The sequence below is a fragment of the Pseudophryne corroboree genome, chromosome 2 (genome assembly GCF_028390025.1).
Source record: "Pseudophryne corroboree isolate aPseCor3 chromosome 2, aPseCor3.hap2, whole genome shotgun sequence".
Taxonomy (NCBI): Eukaryota; Metazoa; Chordata; class Amphibia; order Anura; family Myobatrachidae; genus Pseudophryne; species Pseudophryne corroboree.
Window position 1 is genome coordinate 189,735,433 of NC_086445.1, and position 17,500 is coordinate 189,752,932.

The following is a 17,500-nucleotide window of genomic DNA, read 5'->3' on the forward strand; positions in this document are numbered from 1 at the left end:
AGCTTATCCTTTTGTGCAAAATATTTGTATTATACAGCAAGCTAAATATGTTTCCATGTGTACACCTCATAGAAAGAAAGAAAGAAAGAAAGAAAGAAAGAAAGAAAGATAGATAGATAGATAGATAGATAGATAGATAGATAGATAGATAGATAGATAGCAACAGGAACAATATTATATATACAGCTTATCAATATGTGCCATATATATTTACATTATACAGTAGGCTAAACTTGTTTCTATGTGTACACCTCATAGATAGAAAGATAGATAGATAGATAGATAGATAGATAGATAGATAGATAGATAGATAGATAGATAGATAGATAGCAACAGGAACAATATTAGATATACAGCTTATCACTATGAGCAATATATTTGTATTATACAGTAAGCTAAATATGTTTCAGTATGTACCACTCATAGATGGATAGATAGATAGATAGATAGATAGATAGATAGATAGATAGATAGATAGATAGATAGATAGATAGATAGATGTACGTGTGTGTGTGGTGTCTAAGCATTTTTAATACAATTGTCCTGAGAGAGAGAGAAAAAAAACAGCGACAACAGGAATAACTTTAGAACTTTATTATTTGGAATGCTGTATAACTAAAGAAACGATTTCCAGGAAATTACTACACACGTGAGCATTCCTTGAGCACAGTTGTGCATGTGCAAGCGCGCACTTTATAATCACATATGTGTGTTTCCAGGCACGCACCCACATTTCATAGATGCATGAGTGTAGGTATAGCTAATAAAACACACCTACAATATGTGCAGATGTGATCGATTTGAATTGTGAAAGCTTTATTTATTATTTATTTATGTGTTATCTGCTATATAGTTTGGCTTGCTCCTTGATGTTTAAAGGCTACAACTTTTTTGATCAAATCTGTGCCTAGTTATATGGCAATATCCCTTGTGACAAGTGTGATATGCAGGCATGGCTACAGAGCAAGGCAGTAAGTAAGATATCTGCAAACAGTATACTGTCTGCCAAATTGTCAAGTCTGATCTCACCGCTGCAATCTTCCTGCACGGATTGAGGACTGTAGGGTAGTAGGGCTAGGGTATTGCTGCTGTACACATCTTTAGTGCATAGTGTTTATGAGACCAGGTATTGCTAGCTAGTCTTTATATTGTCACACCAACCTATAGTACTATAGTAGGTATCTGCATCAGCTATTTTAAAGAATACTTATATTTAAATATTATTTTTAACAGAGGATATAAAGGCAGAAAACGCTACAGGAAATTGGCTGACAGCTAAGAGCGGAAGGAAGAAACGGTGTCCTTATACTAAGCATCAGACGTTGGAACTGGAGAAGGAATTCTTATTTAATATGTACTTGACCCGTGAGCGCCGCCTAGAGATTAGTAAGAGTATCAACTTAACAGACAGACAAGTGAAAATTTGGTTTCAAAACCGCAGGATGAAACTGAAGAAAATGAACAGGGAAAACCGGATCCGAGAACTGACTTCAAATTTTAATTTTACTTGAGCTTAAGGGGGAAAAAAATACAGAAAAAAAATCCGCTAAGAAGTCACGAAATAGCTCCTAGGTCCCTCTACCCCTCAAATATTCAACTAGAGAAAATAGGAGAGAGAAAAAAATTGAAAAGACACTTGTACATGTTCTAGGTCATTATTGCAACGCTTAAAATCAAGTAGTAAGTATGTCAGGCTAGACAGCCCATCTGTTATTTTCCATACCCACAGTTTGTAGATAAAGGGAGGTGCATCGGTATAATGCATGAACGTATATATTGCATCCTTGTTTCTATGTAAAGATGGTCAGTGAGCCAGCTACTGAAATTGTATTTTTTAAGTTATTTACTTCCAGCACAAGACAAAAACAACACATAAACAAACAAGCAAATACCGCTTTTTTTTTACATTCTCTGAGGCTTCAAATATACATATGCGTCTTAAGAAAAGAATGAGAAAAAGAAAATTAAGAGAAAAGAAAAACTCCGCGTTCTTCCATCAGTGTATTCTGTATATTGTACCTGAAACCAGAATAGCAAGCCGAATTTTAAATGTTTGTAAATGATAACTTGCAGTGAGGTTATGGACATTCTCTATATATAAATATATATAAATATATATATATATATCTTATGCAGTTTCTTTAACTGGTCCACTGCATATTTAAGTAAGAAAAGGAAAAAAAAGTATTGATAATCCATAAAAAAAATACATTTCTCGTGTTTGTTATTTAAATACACTATGTATGTGTAATTTCTGCATGTATTTTCCTATGTGGAGACAAAAAAAATAAATTTCATAGAACTGAGATTACTTGACTTGTTCTTGCACTGCATTTCAATAGTCTATTCTCAGACAGACATCTTTCAGTGTTTCACTTGATATTTTTTATTATGATTATTTGTTTTTGTTTATTATTTTATTCTTGTTAGGCTTTTAGGAGACTATCTTAGCGGGTTTAATATAAGTGAGAGACCATAACTTTGATTTAAATATTATCCAGGTGACCACAATAAGTCAAGGTCATAAAACAGTAATGTCAGGACAGTCTTGCTAAAAGCGCTGGAGGTGGATTTTATGATCTGCAAATATAATGTGCTGCAGCAGTAAAAGATGCATTTAAAGGTGACTCCAGAAGAGGGAAGGGACTCATAGCCTGTGCTGCAATCTTTGGATACACACTTCTTATGGCTTTGGGTGTTCTTTTTAAGAGAAAACAGCCACTGTATGTGCCAAGGAATAGCCAAGCATTACCACAAGCCGAACAAAGGAATAAAGTCTCTGTGCAATGGATCAGGCGACATCTCCAGCAGTCAGAAAGGTAAGCTTGCATGTTTTTTTATCCACTATTTGACTGATAAGCTGTTAAATGTTGTTGTTTTCTATTTCCTCGCCATGGTTACTGCTCAGTGTCTGTACTGTAGGTTAGGTGCACAGGCTGAGTATGTGGGTCTCTTAGACTAGATCAATTGCGCCTTTGTGGTTGTGTTTCCTATGATTACATCTTTTTTGTTTATTTTTATTTTGCTGTCTATTAATAAGTGCTTAATGGTTTCAATACTGATTTAAAGAGCCAGTGGAATGTATTTGGGGGATTCAACAGTATTGACTGAAATGCAACAATGTTTTTTTGTGCTTAATGAGAGTAATCACGTTTTGTTTGGTTTTGGACAATATTGATTAGACTCCAAGACATCTATCTGGAATTCTATGTAGTTTATTTGAGCTGGTCTCGTCTCCTGTGCCATACACCAAGTGCTATTTGTCTGTGCTCTCTACAGCTATCACTAGGGAGCTAGAATTGAAAGCATCCGAGCAATTATAGGTTAAATGCACTTTGTGTGGATCCTGTCTTGGGGAGAGACAAACTGAAGGCTGAAATGTGCCTGCTAGTAGTATCATATCAAGATGAGATTGAGCCACCTTGCAATATGATTTGGATGTCTAAGAAATGGGGAGGGAAAAGGGGGGTGGGGGGCTGCGAATGAGCACATCCCTTTTCCTTATTAAGGGTTAGTAAATGAAAGAGATGAAAATCTGTAAATGGCTGTGAGGCGTTTTCTGCAGGCTGCCATAGGCAATGAATATGACAGCATTTTGCCACTGGTATAGGGAATGAGGACTGCAGGCATTGCTCCCGTGTGTCAGACAGTCTCTCCATAGTAGGAATGTTACTGCATTTACACCCATTTATTTACCCTTTTATTTATGCTTTTCCTTTTTTGTTTTCTTTTTTCTTTTTTGCGCCCTCCTCTTTTTATCTGACAAGGGAATGTGGATGTTGCATCTTTTCACCCAGCTGATCCGTGGTTTAGGTAGTTTCATGTTGTTGGGATGGACTGTTTTAACGCGGCAACAAGAAACTGCCTTAATTACGTCAGTTCGTCTTCATCAAGAACATCGATTCCCGGTTACACCCTGCAGGGTCTGCGAGGGGCCAGGGAAAGATCCTCTAAGGATGCCAGTACCGGGGAAGGAGCCAGTCCTTGCTTCCCAGAGCCCCAGACATACAGCTGTAGCCTCATCTGCTCCCCTTGCTTTTGTTTATTGGCAGAAGGAGGCTCCTGAAATTATTGTGGCCAGACAAAAGGACTCTTCCTTCAGAAACCCAATTAAATAATGTACTTATAGGCTCTACACCGGAACCCTAAAAATAGAGCAATGTTTACTGGCAATGAGAACAGGGGGTCGTATTTAAATAGCTGTTAAATGGCTCATTTAGTGCCTTGGCTGACATGCTTAAGGACATAGAGGGTTCTAAGGAAGAAAATCTTGGGCATCTATGGCACTGTGCCCTCAGCCCACCTTAGCTGGGAAGGTGATCAGTGTCCCAGCCCCTCTATTAGAATTGCCATAGTGTTGAATGCAGCAGTCCTGTTATGTGCGGCCATTATTGTACACGCAGTATAAGTGTATTTGTGCGTATAGTATGTGAACTGCAATGACTACATTTCGATATACTGATTTTATTTCCAGACATAAACGTAATGCAATTGCAAATATGATCAGAGGGGATTTTTGAGATAGCTGTTAACAATATATTCATGAATATATGCCTCACTTCTGAAAGTCCAGTTATTCAACTGTTCGCGTAGAACATGTGAACGAAATTTAGTTTCAATTGTTTTCCCTCTTAATCGTTACACCTATATCCACATACATATAATAATATATACTAACTAAAGAAAGGACACAATATCAAGATTCATTTTATATATATATATATATATATATATATATATATATATATATATATATCTATACACACACACACACACACACACACACATATATATATATATATATATCACACACACACACGCACACATATATATATATATATATATATATATATATATACGTATATATATATATATATATATATGAGAGGAGAGTAAGTTTTTGGTGGAGCTCTATTTATATCGGTGAATCAAACATTGTATTCTACATTTTCAAAAGTAAAATAATTAGAATTGTAAAATTAAGAATCAATTAGCTGTAGAATAAATGTTTTGATGGATTAAGTAATAGTGAACATGTTATTCCCCATTAATAGTGAACAAAACACCAAAGTAGATAGATTTGTTGATATTTCGCTATATATACATAAAAGATAGATAGATAGATAGATAGATAGATAGATAGATAGATAGATAGATAGATAGACAGATATGTGTGTATACAAACTCTATCTATCTATCTATCTATCTATCTATCTATCTATATATAATCACGCACATAAATATTTAAGAACACACACACACACACTTTATACATATATACACACACACACACACACACACACACACACACACACACACACACACACGTATCTCTCTCTCTCTCTCTCTCTCTCTCTCTCTCTCTCGCCGACCATACATCCACAACCACAATTATTACACTGTACATTTCCCGGCTGCTAAATGTTCACAGGTCTGAAAAGTATATTAATGTTTCAACAATCCAGAATATGCAGGTCTAATAATTTCTGCATGTAACTTACTATGAAGCATCATATAGGTAATACATGTATTCAATGTCTTATAATCGCAATTGCAGGTTTGTCGTTCCTTCTTGTTACATTTTGCAGTTTGACCATTTTTCATGTAGATTGATTTCTTCAGCATTTCATTATCGCCCTATTAGTCCTTTATTTTGCTATGCAATACTTGATGACGCAAAACTGAAGCTGCCATGTTTATCCACGGTCCAAGTATATATCCACATTTTCTCAAAATTCAGGGTGCATTTCGATTCGAAGTGCAACAATTGGAACTGTGCAATAAGAATATTATTATACATTGCACTGACATTTTTCCTTAAGAGTGTCTGTATTTCATTTTACAGTCATCCTGAAACGTGTGAAAGGTCTCAAGGCCTGTAGTCTGCAAGTAAGGCCATTATCATTCTTTAAAGTCTGCAAAGTACCTCCTAAGGCATGGTGTATAAAGCTTTGTTTGACGGGAGAATATAATTACATAATTACTATACATACATGTGTGTTTTAGAATATAAATTGTCTTCATTTTGAGTTCTTCCCAGTTTATACTTAGCTTGATCCTGTATATAGAATGGTGTTATAGGTATTTTGCATTATGCAATATTATTTAACCTGAAATTCTGTCAAGAAAATAAAAAAATATGTTAATTCCTTAAAAACACCCATATAAATAAAAAAACAAGTACATTGTACAGATAGCTCTATAAAAAAAACATTGGACAAGACACATACACATAATAGGTAATTTTCAATAGCTATCTATCTCTATCTATCTATCTATCTATCTATCTATCTATCTATCTGTATCTATAAATCTATACACACACACACACACACACACACACACACACACACACACACACACACACACACACACACACACCACTCACACCGTGTGGTATGTATGTCTGTCTGTGTTCCAGACAATACCCACCACAAAAACTCACACACGCAGTTATACATACTGTGTAATAGTTTGTATTAACATATAAACATAACACACACACACACACACACACACACACACACACACACACACACACACACACACACACACACACACACACACACATATATATGTGTGTATATACATACACAAACACACGAAAAGTATACGTTTCAGTACATACACACTATACATAATTTCATAACAACACATCACAGCACAAAATACAGTCTAGCTCCCAAATCCACATATGAATATAGATATAATAAGATATTCCATCTTTCAAACAGCACACAACATAATATCACGAACTCATAAAAATTCTAGATAGTCTATTTCATCTTCCAGGTACATTCACTCAAAACAGAAAAACACCTGCACTTACGTATTTACAAGTAACTCACACGATTATAAGAATATTTGTATAGAGAAAACTTTACACTTAGGCTAGGTGATCATACTTACACTTAGGCTATGTTGTCATACTTACACTTAAGCTATGTTGTCATACTTACACTTAGGCTATGTGGTCATACTTATACTTTAGCTATGTGGTCATACATATAAGTTAGCTAAGTAGTTAGTTTTGCACATGCATATATAGGTAAGAATTATACGGAAGATAGTGTAATGCAGAACTCAGCAACTCTCCTACTTTCTCTATTCTCACATTTGGTAGTACAGTGTTTACTGTCTGCCAGTTGTTATCCTTGTTTGATGCAACCGATTTGAGCTCTTTGAGATGTGCCATCATAGATCTTAGTCTTGACTGTCACTTATCAGTGAGGATGGGAAGGATTCTATAATTCCTTAGATCACATCCTTGCTATAAGTACAATAACAATTCAAGTGCAGGCTTCCATTCAGCTTTGTTGTGATAGCGTATGAAACAAAGCAATGCGATCTGGTCCTCGCATAGCTGAATGGGGGAAGGTAACAATTTGAGGCTAACTTCAGAGGGAAAAAAATTGTGCAAGTAAATTTGAAAGGGAACTTGGGGCCGTTAAGTAAATTGGTCCTAGGCAGTAATTGCACTTAGGAATTTTTAGTACACCGGTCTCAACACCACTAAAATTAGTCTGGAATCCAAAGTCATTTCACATGAAAATTCCCTCTAGGGGACTTGAATCCATTGCAGGAGCAGGTAGAGGAACTTTATGGCTGCAGTAAGATCTCCAAGTCTTCTGTGCTGTTTTCCTTTGATAGTTTAGTGTCTTGTGTACTTCCTAACCCCCCACAAACAGGGCATTCTCTGTTTGCTAAATGGCTAGCAGCAATCATCTCATTGTACTTATCTGCCAATGTACTTTCTCACATGTACGTGCTATTCACTTCACACACTGGGGTTTGCTCCTGTGTATGAAGATGTAGGCCGTTTCCTGGATAATTTACTAGTAAATAGCAAAGTTCCTGTAAAACAGTAAGGTCCCACAGTCTGCTGTTGTTTCCACGTTACAATTATTCCGTCACGCGTGTCAGGTCTTAATATTCATACTTAAGTCTGTATTTAAGGTTGCGAAATAGTATGTGTGTCTTACTGCAATCCAAAATACTTGAAGTAGATTATTCAGATTCACACCAGTGACTGATTACTAGTGTTTAAACTTACAAATGTATTAATTGAAACATTGTTTAACTTTCTTTTAAATAACGGTTTAAATCCCATGTACTATGTATATAACACTATGGGACAAATTCAAAGTAGGCACAGTATTTAGGTCTACAGTATCTATCTATCTATCTATCTATCTATCTATCTGTCTGTCTGTCTGTCTGTCTGTCTGTCTGTCTGTCTATCCGTCCGTCCGTCCGTCCGTCCGTCCGTCCGTCCATCTGTCTATCTATCTATCTATCTATCTATCTATCTATCTATCTATCTATCTATCTATCTATCTATCTATCTATCTATCTATCTATCTATCTTTCTATCTATCTATCTATCTATCTATCTATCTATCTATCTATCTATCTCTATTTATCAATCTATACTATCCATCCATCTTTCTCTGTCTCCCCATCTGTCTTTAAAACTGCCTATCGTGGAGTTTTCTCGACTCGGCTACCTAGTAATCTACAGAACACTAGACGCAGCAACCACTTAAAGATTTACTTAACCATAGCCTGATTTTAAAAATTATATATATATTAAAATCAGTCATACTGTATCCATAACTAACATGAATTAGGAGACTCTACACACGCAACACACAGCAAGAACGCAATAAATGAATATATGACGGAATAGTATATTCCCAGACGACACAAGGACAGGACATTGCACAAAGTCGTGTAACAACTGTTTAATTACCTTGATTACGCTTCATCCGGACTGGTTTAAAATTTGCTGGTCACCTATATATGTTTGTTTAAAATATTGCACTAAATATCCTATTATATCCAAAAAAATACAGAAAAAAAATGTTTATGTATTAAACCGAACTTGACGGTGTTTATTGAACCATACCATGGAGACAGCCAAGCCACAAAATGGGTGTTTGGAAAGCGCATTTATCTGTCTGTCAAGTATGGCGTGAATGTGTCTGCTGCCTGCAGTCCAACAGCCCATGATGGATAAACCAGATCACTGACAGTCCTTTGGAAATCTCCGGGACAAAGGGTGCTATGGCTCCCATTAATGGGATATTATATTGAGGTGACTCTTTTTTTTCTCCCCACCCCATCTGCAATTTTCAGAGCTTCCCCGTGTAAACTCATAAAACCTGCAATGGGGAGGGAAAAAAGGAGGCCTTCACTTCAATGAGTTTGCTTTCAGTTCCTCCAGGCCTGTGTCTTCAGGACTATTTAGGTAATTTTTTTTGTACTCTCCAAGATGACTCTGCCTCCCATCCTTACAAACCCTGAGCAGTTCTTTTTTTAAACTGGCCTCTACTAAAGGCATCTCTCTAGAATCATTGAAAATATCCCTACTGTATACATCTAAGGTTTGCTAAGGAAAGAGATATATAAAACCTTCCAAGGATGTTATTTATAGAGGAAAGACAGAGAGCAATGACTGAGCATCATTTCCAACATGACAGTAGCATTTGAACATGAATAAACCAAGAGAGAAAGTTGCAATAAAAAGCTGGGGATCCCACATGGTAAAAGGGAGTTTTCATATTTCCAGTGCAGTTGTTTTCCTGCTGTGGTGGAGACCTGTATTGGGTAAATGAATTGTGCAGCCAGCACAGACTCAGGAGAAAGGCAACTGGATATGCTCATTAGAGGCCTGTAAGAGAACAAGACATTGGATATGCATATATGCAAAACACAAGGAGAAGCAGTCAATGAATATGGCGTTATAAGAAGATTTTCTTCAACAGCAGACACTGTCCAGAGGCATCTAGACTCACCACCTAAGGTAATGTGATCAAATTTATTTATGTTTTGTCCGCTATCAAGTTGGTAGCAGGCTAAATTATTGAGCTGGATGTGTCATTGTGATTATGTCTTTCATTTTTCTTACTTATGTTTGAAAATTAATTTCTGCTAAATATATCACGGTAGCAGGTTTCCAAAAGTGTATTTTGCAGCTGTTGTTTGGGAATCTGTGATGCAAGATGCATTTTGAATTGAGGCTTCTGTTTAAATACATTGTTATGGTGCGAGTCTAAATTGTGCCTGTCTGCTATATTATCGTCTGGATGTGCTATTCTCAATATGCAGAGAGATATAAACAGCTAAGCATTGCTTCTGGATTCAAATACTGTGTGCCAATTATATGTGTACATAAATAAATCGCTTGCTTTAACTTGTGCAGTATAGTATGTATCATTAAGTCAGGTTGAATAGCATGTCTGCGTATGTGCCCAGAGGTTTTTGTATGTTGCATGCTAAATATTTATAAATAGAATCAAATGAACTCGGATTATATTTTCTAGAAATTGCATAGTTAGACATCATCTCTGGTGTGCGAGAAAATATTATTGAGAGATCATTTAAATTCCTGGTGTAAACACAAAAATAAAATGGCATAAAGGTTACTAAGCAGTTACGAGGTTGAGTAATGTCTCATAATATATTCTTTACAACATTTTATCCTAAAATCTGCAAGTTAACGAACCTCAGATAATCCATGTTGTGACAGAGTGTAGGGAGATGCTGTGTGTTTTGGTCTAAAACAGTGGGGATGATATGAATTAATAACAGCTTTTGTATAGCGAATCAGCTATTTCAGTGTATATTGTATGTGTAGGGATTGAAATGACACTATAGTTACATGGAGCACATTAAATATATATTTGATTATGTCTCTTCAATTGTTTTAGCTGCTCTTTAAGCTTATTCCATTCTTTATGTCTCGCGTTTGGGTTTCCTCTGTGGATGTGTAAATCTTGCAGATTTCAATGTAGTCGCCATTATCTATGCATACTTGCCCCTGAATTCTGAGGATGTGCAGAATGGATAGGGTTGAATGTATTGCCTTGAAAGAGACATCACATCCAGACAACGGAACACTATTGAAAGTATACAATCCGGCATTATTTACTGTTAGCAACTTTTTTAGTCTAAGAGGGAAAAAAAAAAAAAGATTTATTAGCAATAAAATGCCCATTTATGCTCATAATGTAGGCAGAAATAAATCAGGATAGATAGATAGATAGATAGATAGATAGATAGATAGATAGATAGATAGATAGATAGATAGAGATATGTCTCAACCATATTTCATCCTCGATATTTGTACCCTTGTGTGGCTTTGATGACTGTTCCTGCCGGAGTCCCCCCTGTTAAATGTGAAGGAATTTCTTCTGACAATAAAAGAGACTTTTTTAATGACAGCACCAAATGCAGACATCGGTGACACTGGAAGTTGTTTCAGTGCATAATTCCCATGAAAATCTTTTGCAGTTTGTCTTCCAACCCTCACTAAATGAATGGGGGACTTTGCTATAACTTTTATTTTGTCATTTTTTTATTATTTTTTTTACAGTTGAAATCCAACCTTACAGTTTTGTTTAATGAACGACGCGTTTATGAACAATCGAATGAGCCTCGTAAATTTTTTATTGAAGGACATAAAAACATCCAGGGCTTACCAGACGAATACAGACATCCATTGAAAGATGGGAGTAGCTTAACACTTTTATTCTGTGTAAATGTGTCTCCCTGAGTACTTTTCCCCCCTTAACTCAAACTCATCTAGCTTCCACTTGCCTGGGCTTCAATGCCTGCTGATTTGTAAAGAAATATACCAACTGGTACATTGTGTATTTATAATAAACATCACAGTACATAGCCAGTAAAAAAAATACAGACAGCTTAGCAAAAGTGAAAGCAATACACTGAGAATCCTGTTTATTTCCTACCAGTTTTCAGCATAAATAGCAGGAAGCAGATTCTTGCTAAGTGATTATAAACGAAATCCAGAAATCATAATGTATTTCTAATGAAAAGCTATGTCCTGGACTGTACTATATATCCATGCTAGTATTCTGGCAGCACTACAGAGAGGAGACAGAGATGGATTGCATCAAGAAATAGTCCCTTTCCTTCATTCCCACGTTCCTTACACTCACATTTTCCCATGTTTCTGCACAAAACCCCTAAAAAGTCGAGGAATTTATCAGGGCTTAATGAGGTCCTCCTTTGATTTGCACATGATATGATCAGTTTTATGAGAAACAGACCGCTCAGTTCCTATTAGTAATAGAGGGGGGAATGGGAGTTGCGCATTGATCTACACTGTATTTTTTTTTTTTGTAAATACACTCACGTGGGACGTGGGAGCCAATGATAAGCATGAGAGGCTGAAAAAATAATTACCTGCCCTGATTGTTCTATGAGCAGATAAAAAGTACACATACAGTTCATACAATAATCTTATGAATGTAAAAAGAAGAGGAAACAATGTCTGCGTCTGGTCCTATCAGCAACTATTATGTGGACTCTCTAATCAGCCATGAGAGTGAAGACCTCTTGGCTTCCAGGTTCCCAACCACTGGGGCTCACCCAGCTACTGCCAGACCATCAGGATTAGTGCCGGACTGTGGGGATTTTCCTTCCTGCAGCTTTGCCCCGAAGCCTGCAGTGTTCACCACCTCCTGGGGTCCTGTGCATTCCCAGTCCTCAGTGGTGTACCATCCGTACAGCCACCACCAGCCACACTTGGGCGCTGATGCCAGATATATGCGCACTTGGCTGGAGCCCATCTCAGGGACCGTGTCTTTCCCAGGGTTTGCAGCAGCCAGCAGCAGGCACTACGGGCTGAAGCCTGATGCTTTCCCCAGCAGGAGGGAGTGTGGCCCCGGTGATGGCCGCAGCTATCCGGATTACATGTATGGATCCCCCGGCGACCTCAGAGACAGGCCACCCCTGCACACTATCCCCTCCCCGGAGTCCGAGGGCATACTCTCCAGCAAACACAAAGAGGACAAGTCTGAATTGGACCCGAGTAAGTTGGAGTCATTCTTGTTTACAACCGGAGAGAGGGGTGGGGGGGAGGAGAGGAGGAATTATAGCACTATGTACTAAAGTCCTCCATAAAATGAAATTACCTCTTTACTAGGGCCCTGCCCTAAAACACACACACAGCCTACAGGACGACCTGGGTGCTTTAGAAATACGATAGAGAATAACAGATATAGGAAGGGATCTATTAAGGCAGGCATGGGTGCACTAAGTGCAAACCATTTATTCCCCCATGTGCAATGTGACACCCAGCCAAAGCTCAGGCACACGATTTACACACAGACACATACAGGTCTCTTTAATATCCCTGATTGTGACCAGCATTGCAGCTAAAATGGGTCCCAAGGATTAATGCAACCTCAGCAGACAGGATACACCTAGCACAAGCTCACCACCTGCCTCTCTGCTATCTGCCATTGCCACATCCCTGTTATATGACATCCATATTTCTGTATATGCTGCAGTCCAGTTTCTTTATATCAGGGTCCCATCGGAGGCAATGGGAAAGGGAGGAATGCCCTTGCAGGCACTGAGCTCTGTGGGACAATTGGTCATTTGAACAAACGTATTTAGCTGTGGGTTTTATGGTTATGACCAAAGGAGATCAGATTCACACACTGCTTCCTTAATTGTGTCATCTTTAAAGTTAAACCTTCCTGGTCTCATACTTAGGTTTAATAGACGCCTGTGCCATTGATCTCTCGCCAATGTGCCGATAACAAAGCACAAGGCACTAAGGCAGGACACCTGGCAGTCACACATTTTATTAGCACTATTATGCACTGCTCTACTATAACATTTCTACAAATGATACAGATACAGTGCCTGCTATGTAATTATATTAAGCAGGGCGCATACACATAAGCATGCACCCAGAGTGATGGATTTATTGCTATTTGAAAATTGTTTCCCTTAAAGATATATTTTAAAGGCTCCAGGAGGGCATTTGAAGTCAAGTGAATGCTAACAGTAAAATGTGGCAGATATTACACGTTATTTTAGATTCAGATAAAGCTAGTTTATAAAAACATTATAATAATGATGATAATAACAAAATATATACTGCTAGTTGCATTCAGCATTAGCAAGTGTCCTACATGTATGTTCTGATTATTCACCAGCTAGCCTAATCTGTAGATATAGTATGATTAAGAAAAAAACATGTAGAAATAGAATAAATAAAAAAAGTTGTCATCATTTATTTTAGGCCAGAAAGGGTTAATTATCTATGCAGGAAATATAACTTGTTAGAGCCCTTTATGGCCTTGAGAGAACACCGTTTATTTTTGTTCTTATTTTACACTGGTTTCTGCTAGTCATGTGCCTAGCATCATTAATTGGTTGAAGCAATATACAGTAGGTACATATTATACATTTGTTCCAATAACATTAATTGAATACATCTCCTAAAGCATCTATTTTATGTAAGATGATGGGATATAAAATGTGACTCTATTTCTATTTTTATTATTATTTAATACCCCACCCCCATTTACAGTCATTGAAATATGCAATACTTTGGGTATAAAATAGAGATATAAATATTAACCCTTACTGTCTCATTTTCGTTCCAGATAACCCAGTGGCAAATTGGATTCATGCTCGTTCCACGAGGAAGAAAAGATGTCCTTATACAAAATATCAGACTTTGGAACTCGAAAAGGAGTTTTTATTTAATATGTACCTAACCAGGGACCGGCGTTATGAGGTCGCTAGGGTGCTAAATCTCACTGAACGGCAAGTTAAAATTTGGTTTCAAAACAGAAGAATGAAAATGAAGAAAATGAATAAGGAGAAAAGCGACAAGGACCAGCCCTGAAGAATAAAACACACACACTTATCGATAACCTCGTTATAGCAGATATGTGAAGAAAACATTTTGTTATGGGCTCAAGCATTGCCTAATAAAATAAACTTCTAATGACTATGAATGTGGAGATCTGTGTTTAGAGTAGATATAAACACACACGCATTTTGAAAGCACACGCTTTTTAAAAATGCAGTTCAAATGTTTCTCTTCTCTGTCTTTAAGGATAAAAAAATACAACAAAAAAGAAAATACAAGAAAGTACTTGAATATTTTTTTTTAGTATTTTATTTTGTAACTTATACTTATCCAGTGTTAATTTTTATTTTAAGAAGTTTGTGAGTGCATATTTTGTATAATTCAAATCAGAAATTACCAGTATGTTTTGTTATAGTATTGAAAGTCTCTTGGATGTATATATTTATGTATTTTATTCTTGTCACAAAAAAATGTTCAGTATTGTTCTGTTATGCCTGTAGAACAGCTCTATGTAAATATAGAAGAGTGCACTATACTTGCTTTTGTGTCTGATGTGCTTACATGAAACATCTTCCAAATCGCACTGGGCCAAAGGAAATCCAGTCTTAGTAGTGGAAATTAAAAACAAAAAGATGCATATGTCTTCTATAGATAGAATATATTTCCTTATTATCTAAGGAATAGTACTTACGATTATTTAGGTTCTCCTGAAGATACCAGATCCATTAAAAACACAAAGCCAATTCATACCCTGAAAACTTGCAAAACGATTATTTTTTTAAATCAGTGTAATATAAAATAAGGTATGTGTGAGTAAAACCTGCAGTCCAGTCTTCAGCAATGGCTCTAAATGCAGTCCTGACAACATGATTTTAGAGTAAAGCTGTATTTGTGCCATTTGCATCTGACTTCCAATTTAGAATAGTTGACAATTATTTATAGTCTCAGTCAAGAGAAATGTCAGGTTTGGACAATAATAAAAGGCCGCATTCCTAATTTAAGTTGCTTCCTGCCAGAGCTGCATCAAGACTCCAAATTATTCCACATTCTCCATCTTTTTTTTTTTTTTTCACCCGCTTAGCGGGTAATGTAGAAATGCATGTTTCAAAATAGATGACTGGATGCTACGTTCACATGTATACAGAGTGAGAAGCAAAGATCTGGCCTTTAACGGTGTATTTAAAGGTCTAATAAGATTTTATAGGCAGGCGGAAGGCTGCTGCAATTATAGTTAAACATTTTATATGTAGTCTGAATGCTACTGGAACTGCAGTAGGCCTGTACAAGGCCCTTGCTAAGGATGACTGACAATGGGAGAATTACACAACCAACATGCACAGCGATCAGGAGAGTCATAAAACTTCATAATAGAGGCTATTTACTTTATTAAACTTTGGCAATACTGATATAATATGCTGCACACACAGAGATTCAAAGCTGTGGAAAGTATATAAAATAAAACAAACAAAATAAAAGAACACAAAATGTAAACATAAGTAACAGAAGATGTTTTTGTTTTGTTTTATATAAATTATTACGCCTGTAGGATACTTTATACACTTTACACTTTAAACACTTTGTATAATTTTACCTAAGCATGAAAAACAAAAACAGTATTAGAAGAGAATAATTAGCATGGCGTAATATATTTGCGTTTTGTATGTGAGAAAACGACGATGAGTTATATCTTGAGCAGCGATCTTTAAAGACTTCTCAACGTTCCATTCTTGAATTGGTTGTCCAAGAACAAGGAAGGGCCCCGATCCGCATTATTATCATTCAAATATATCTCATGTCAAGGACAGATTTAGTGATCTGAGCAACCTTAGGATGCCTAGCCGCTTCAACAAGCTAGCCATTATTATTTTCCTCTCAGAAGACTTCTAAGGATATAATTACCATCTACTGATTCAAGGGGGACTTCTGATGGGGAAAAAAATATACAATATATTTTAAACTAGTGAAACGTTTATGCATAATATTGCAAACACACACACACACACACACACACACACACACACACACACACACACACACACACACACACACACACACACACACACACACACACACATATCTACTACAGACTTTCCACATCTCCAAGTGGTTGAAAAATTAGATCTGAGATGTCATTGTCATTTTGACAATTGATCAATCAGTTTAATGTGCCATGATGGGAAGTTTGTCTTTGAAAAGGAGAAAGAAGAGGATAAAGAAAAAGACAGCGAGGAACAAAAGATGGGGTATCAAGTACATAAATGTTTTACATTTTATAAACCAGGATTTTGATGCATATTTGGGAGAATTGCTACATTATCAGGGATGTTTTTTTGGCATATGGTATCTATGTCTTCTTTCCGGATAGCATCATATAATCCCGGCTTTTGTCAGCAAGATAAAAGGGACAGGACAGTGCTGAGTTTAGGGCAGGCACTAGGTATACTTCCGCAGGGAAAGGCAATCTTTACAACCTAGCTTGTCTCACTGAAAGGAGGTGAACAAAACAAGAGCACAGAGCTGGCTAGACGTCTGGCATTAATTGTTTTATGGTTTAAATAAGGTGCATACTCTGTTCTTTGAAACCGGATTATTGGAATGTTTTGTCTACAAGCAACAAACAGCGATTTCACTTGGATGTAAAATGCTTTAAATGTGATAAAAGCAGAAAGCAGTAAAAGTGGGGTATAAGGGGTGTTTCACATACTGTCCTGCTTATACATAGAAGCCCATCTTTAGATTTACATCATGCGGTACATATACTTTACACTCACAGTAATGCTATGGCTGAAGGGCCTAATTAATCTTTATATTAATCTTTCACACTCTCCTTTTCTAACAAAAGAGTATGTTTCACAATTT

At 36.7% G+C, this 17,500-nt stretch overlaps 2 protein-coding genes across 2 annotated transcripts in view; both read left to right on the forward strand.

Annotated features, from left to right (window-relative positions):
• The window catches only part of HOXC10 (homeobox C10), a 6,620-nt gene extending 4,359 nt beyond the window's left edge, over positions 1–2,261 (forward strand). The window contains 1 exon segment of the mRNA XM_063952162.1: positions 1,234–2,261. Within this exon segment, the coding sequence (XP_063808232.1) occupies positions 1,234–1,511 (278 nt within the window). The 3' untranslated portion in view covers positions 1,512–2,261.
• A 10,008-nt stretch (positions 2,262–12,269) lies between these two features.
• On the forward strand, positions 12,270–15,113 carry HOXC9 (homeobox C9). Its single transcript, XM_063957063.1, has 2 exons — positions 12,270–12,838; positions 14,430–15,113. The coding sequence occupies exons 1-2, from the start codon at positions 12,295–12,297 to the stop codon at positions 14,672–14,674; spliced, it is 789 nt and encodes a 262-aa protein (XP_063813133.1). The 5' UTR covers positions 12,270–12,294; the 3' UTR covers positions 14,675–15,113.
• Positions 15,114–17,500: the final 2,387 nt, after the last annotated feature.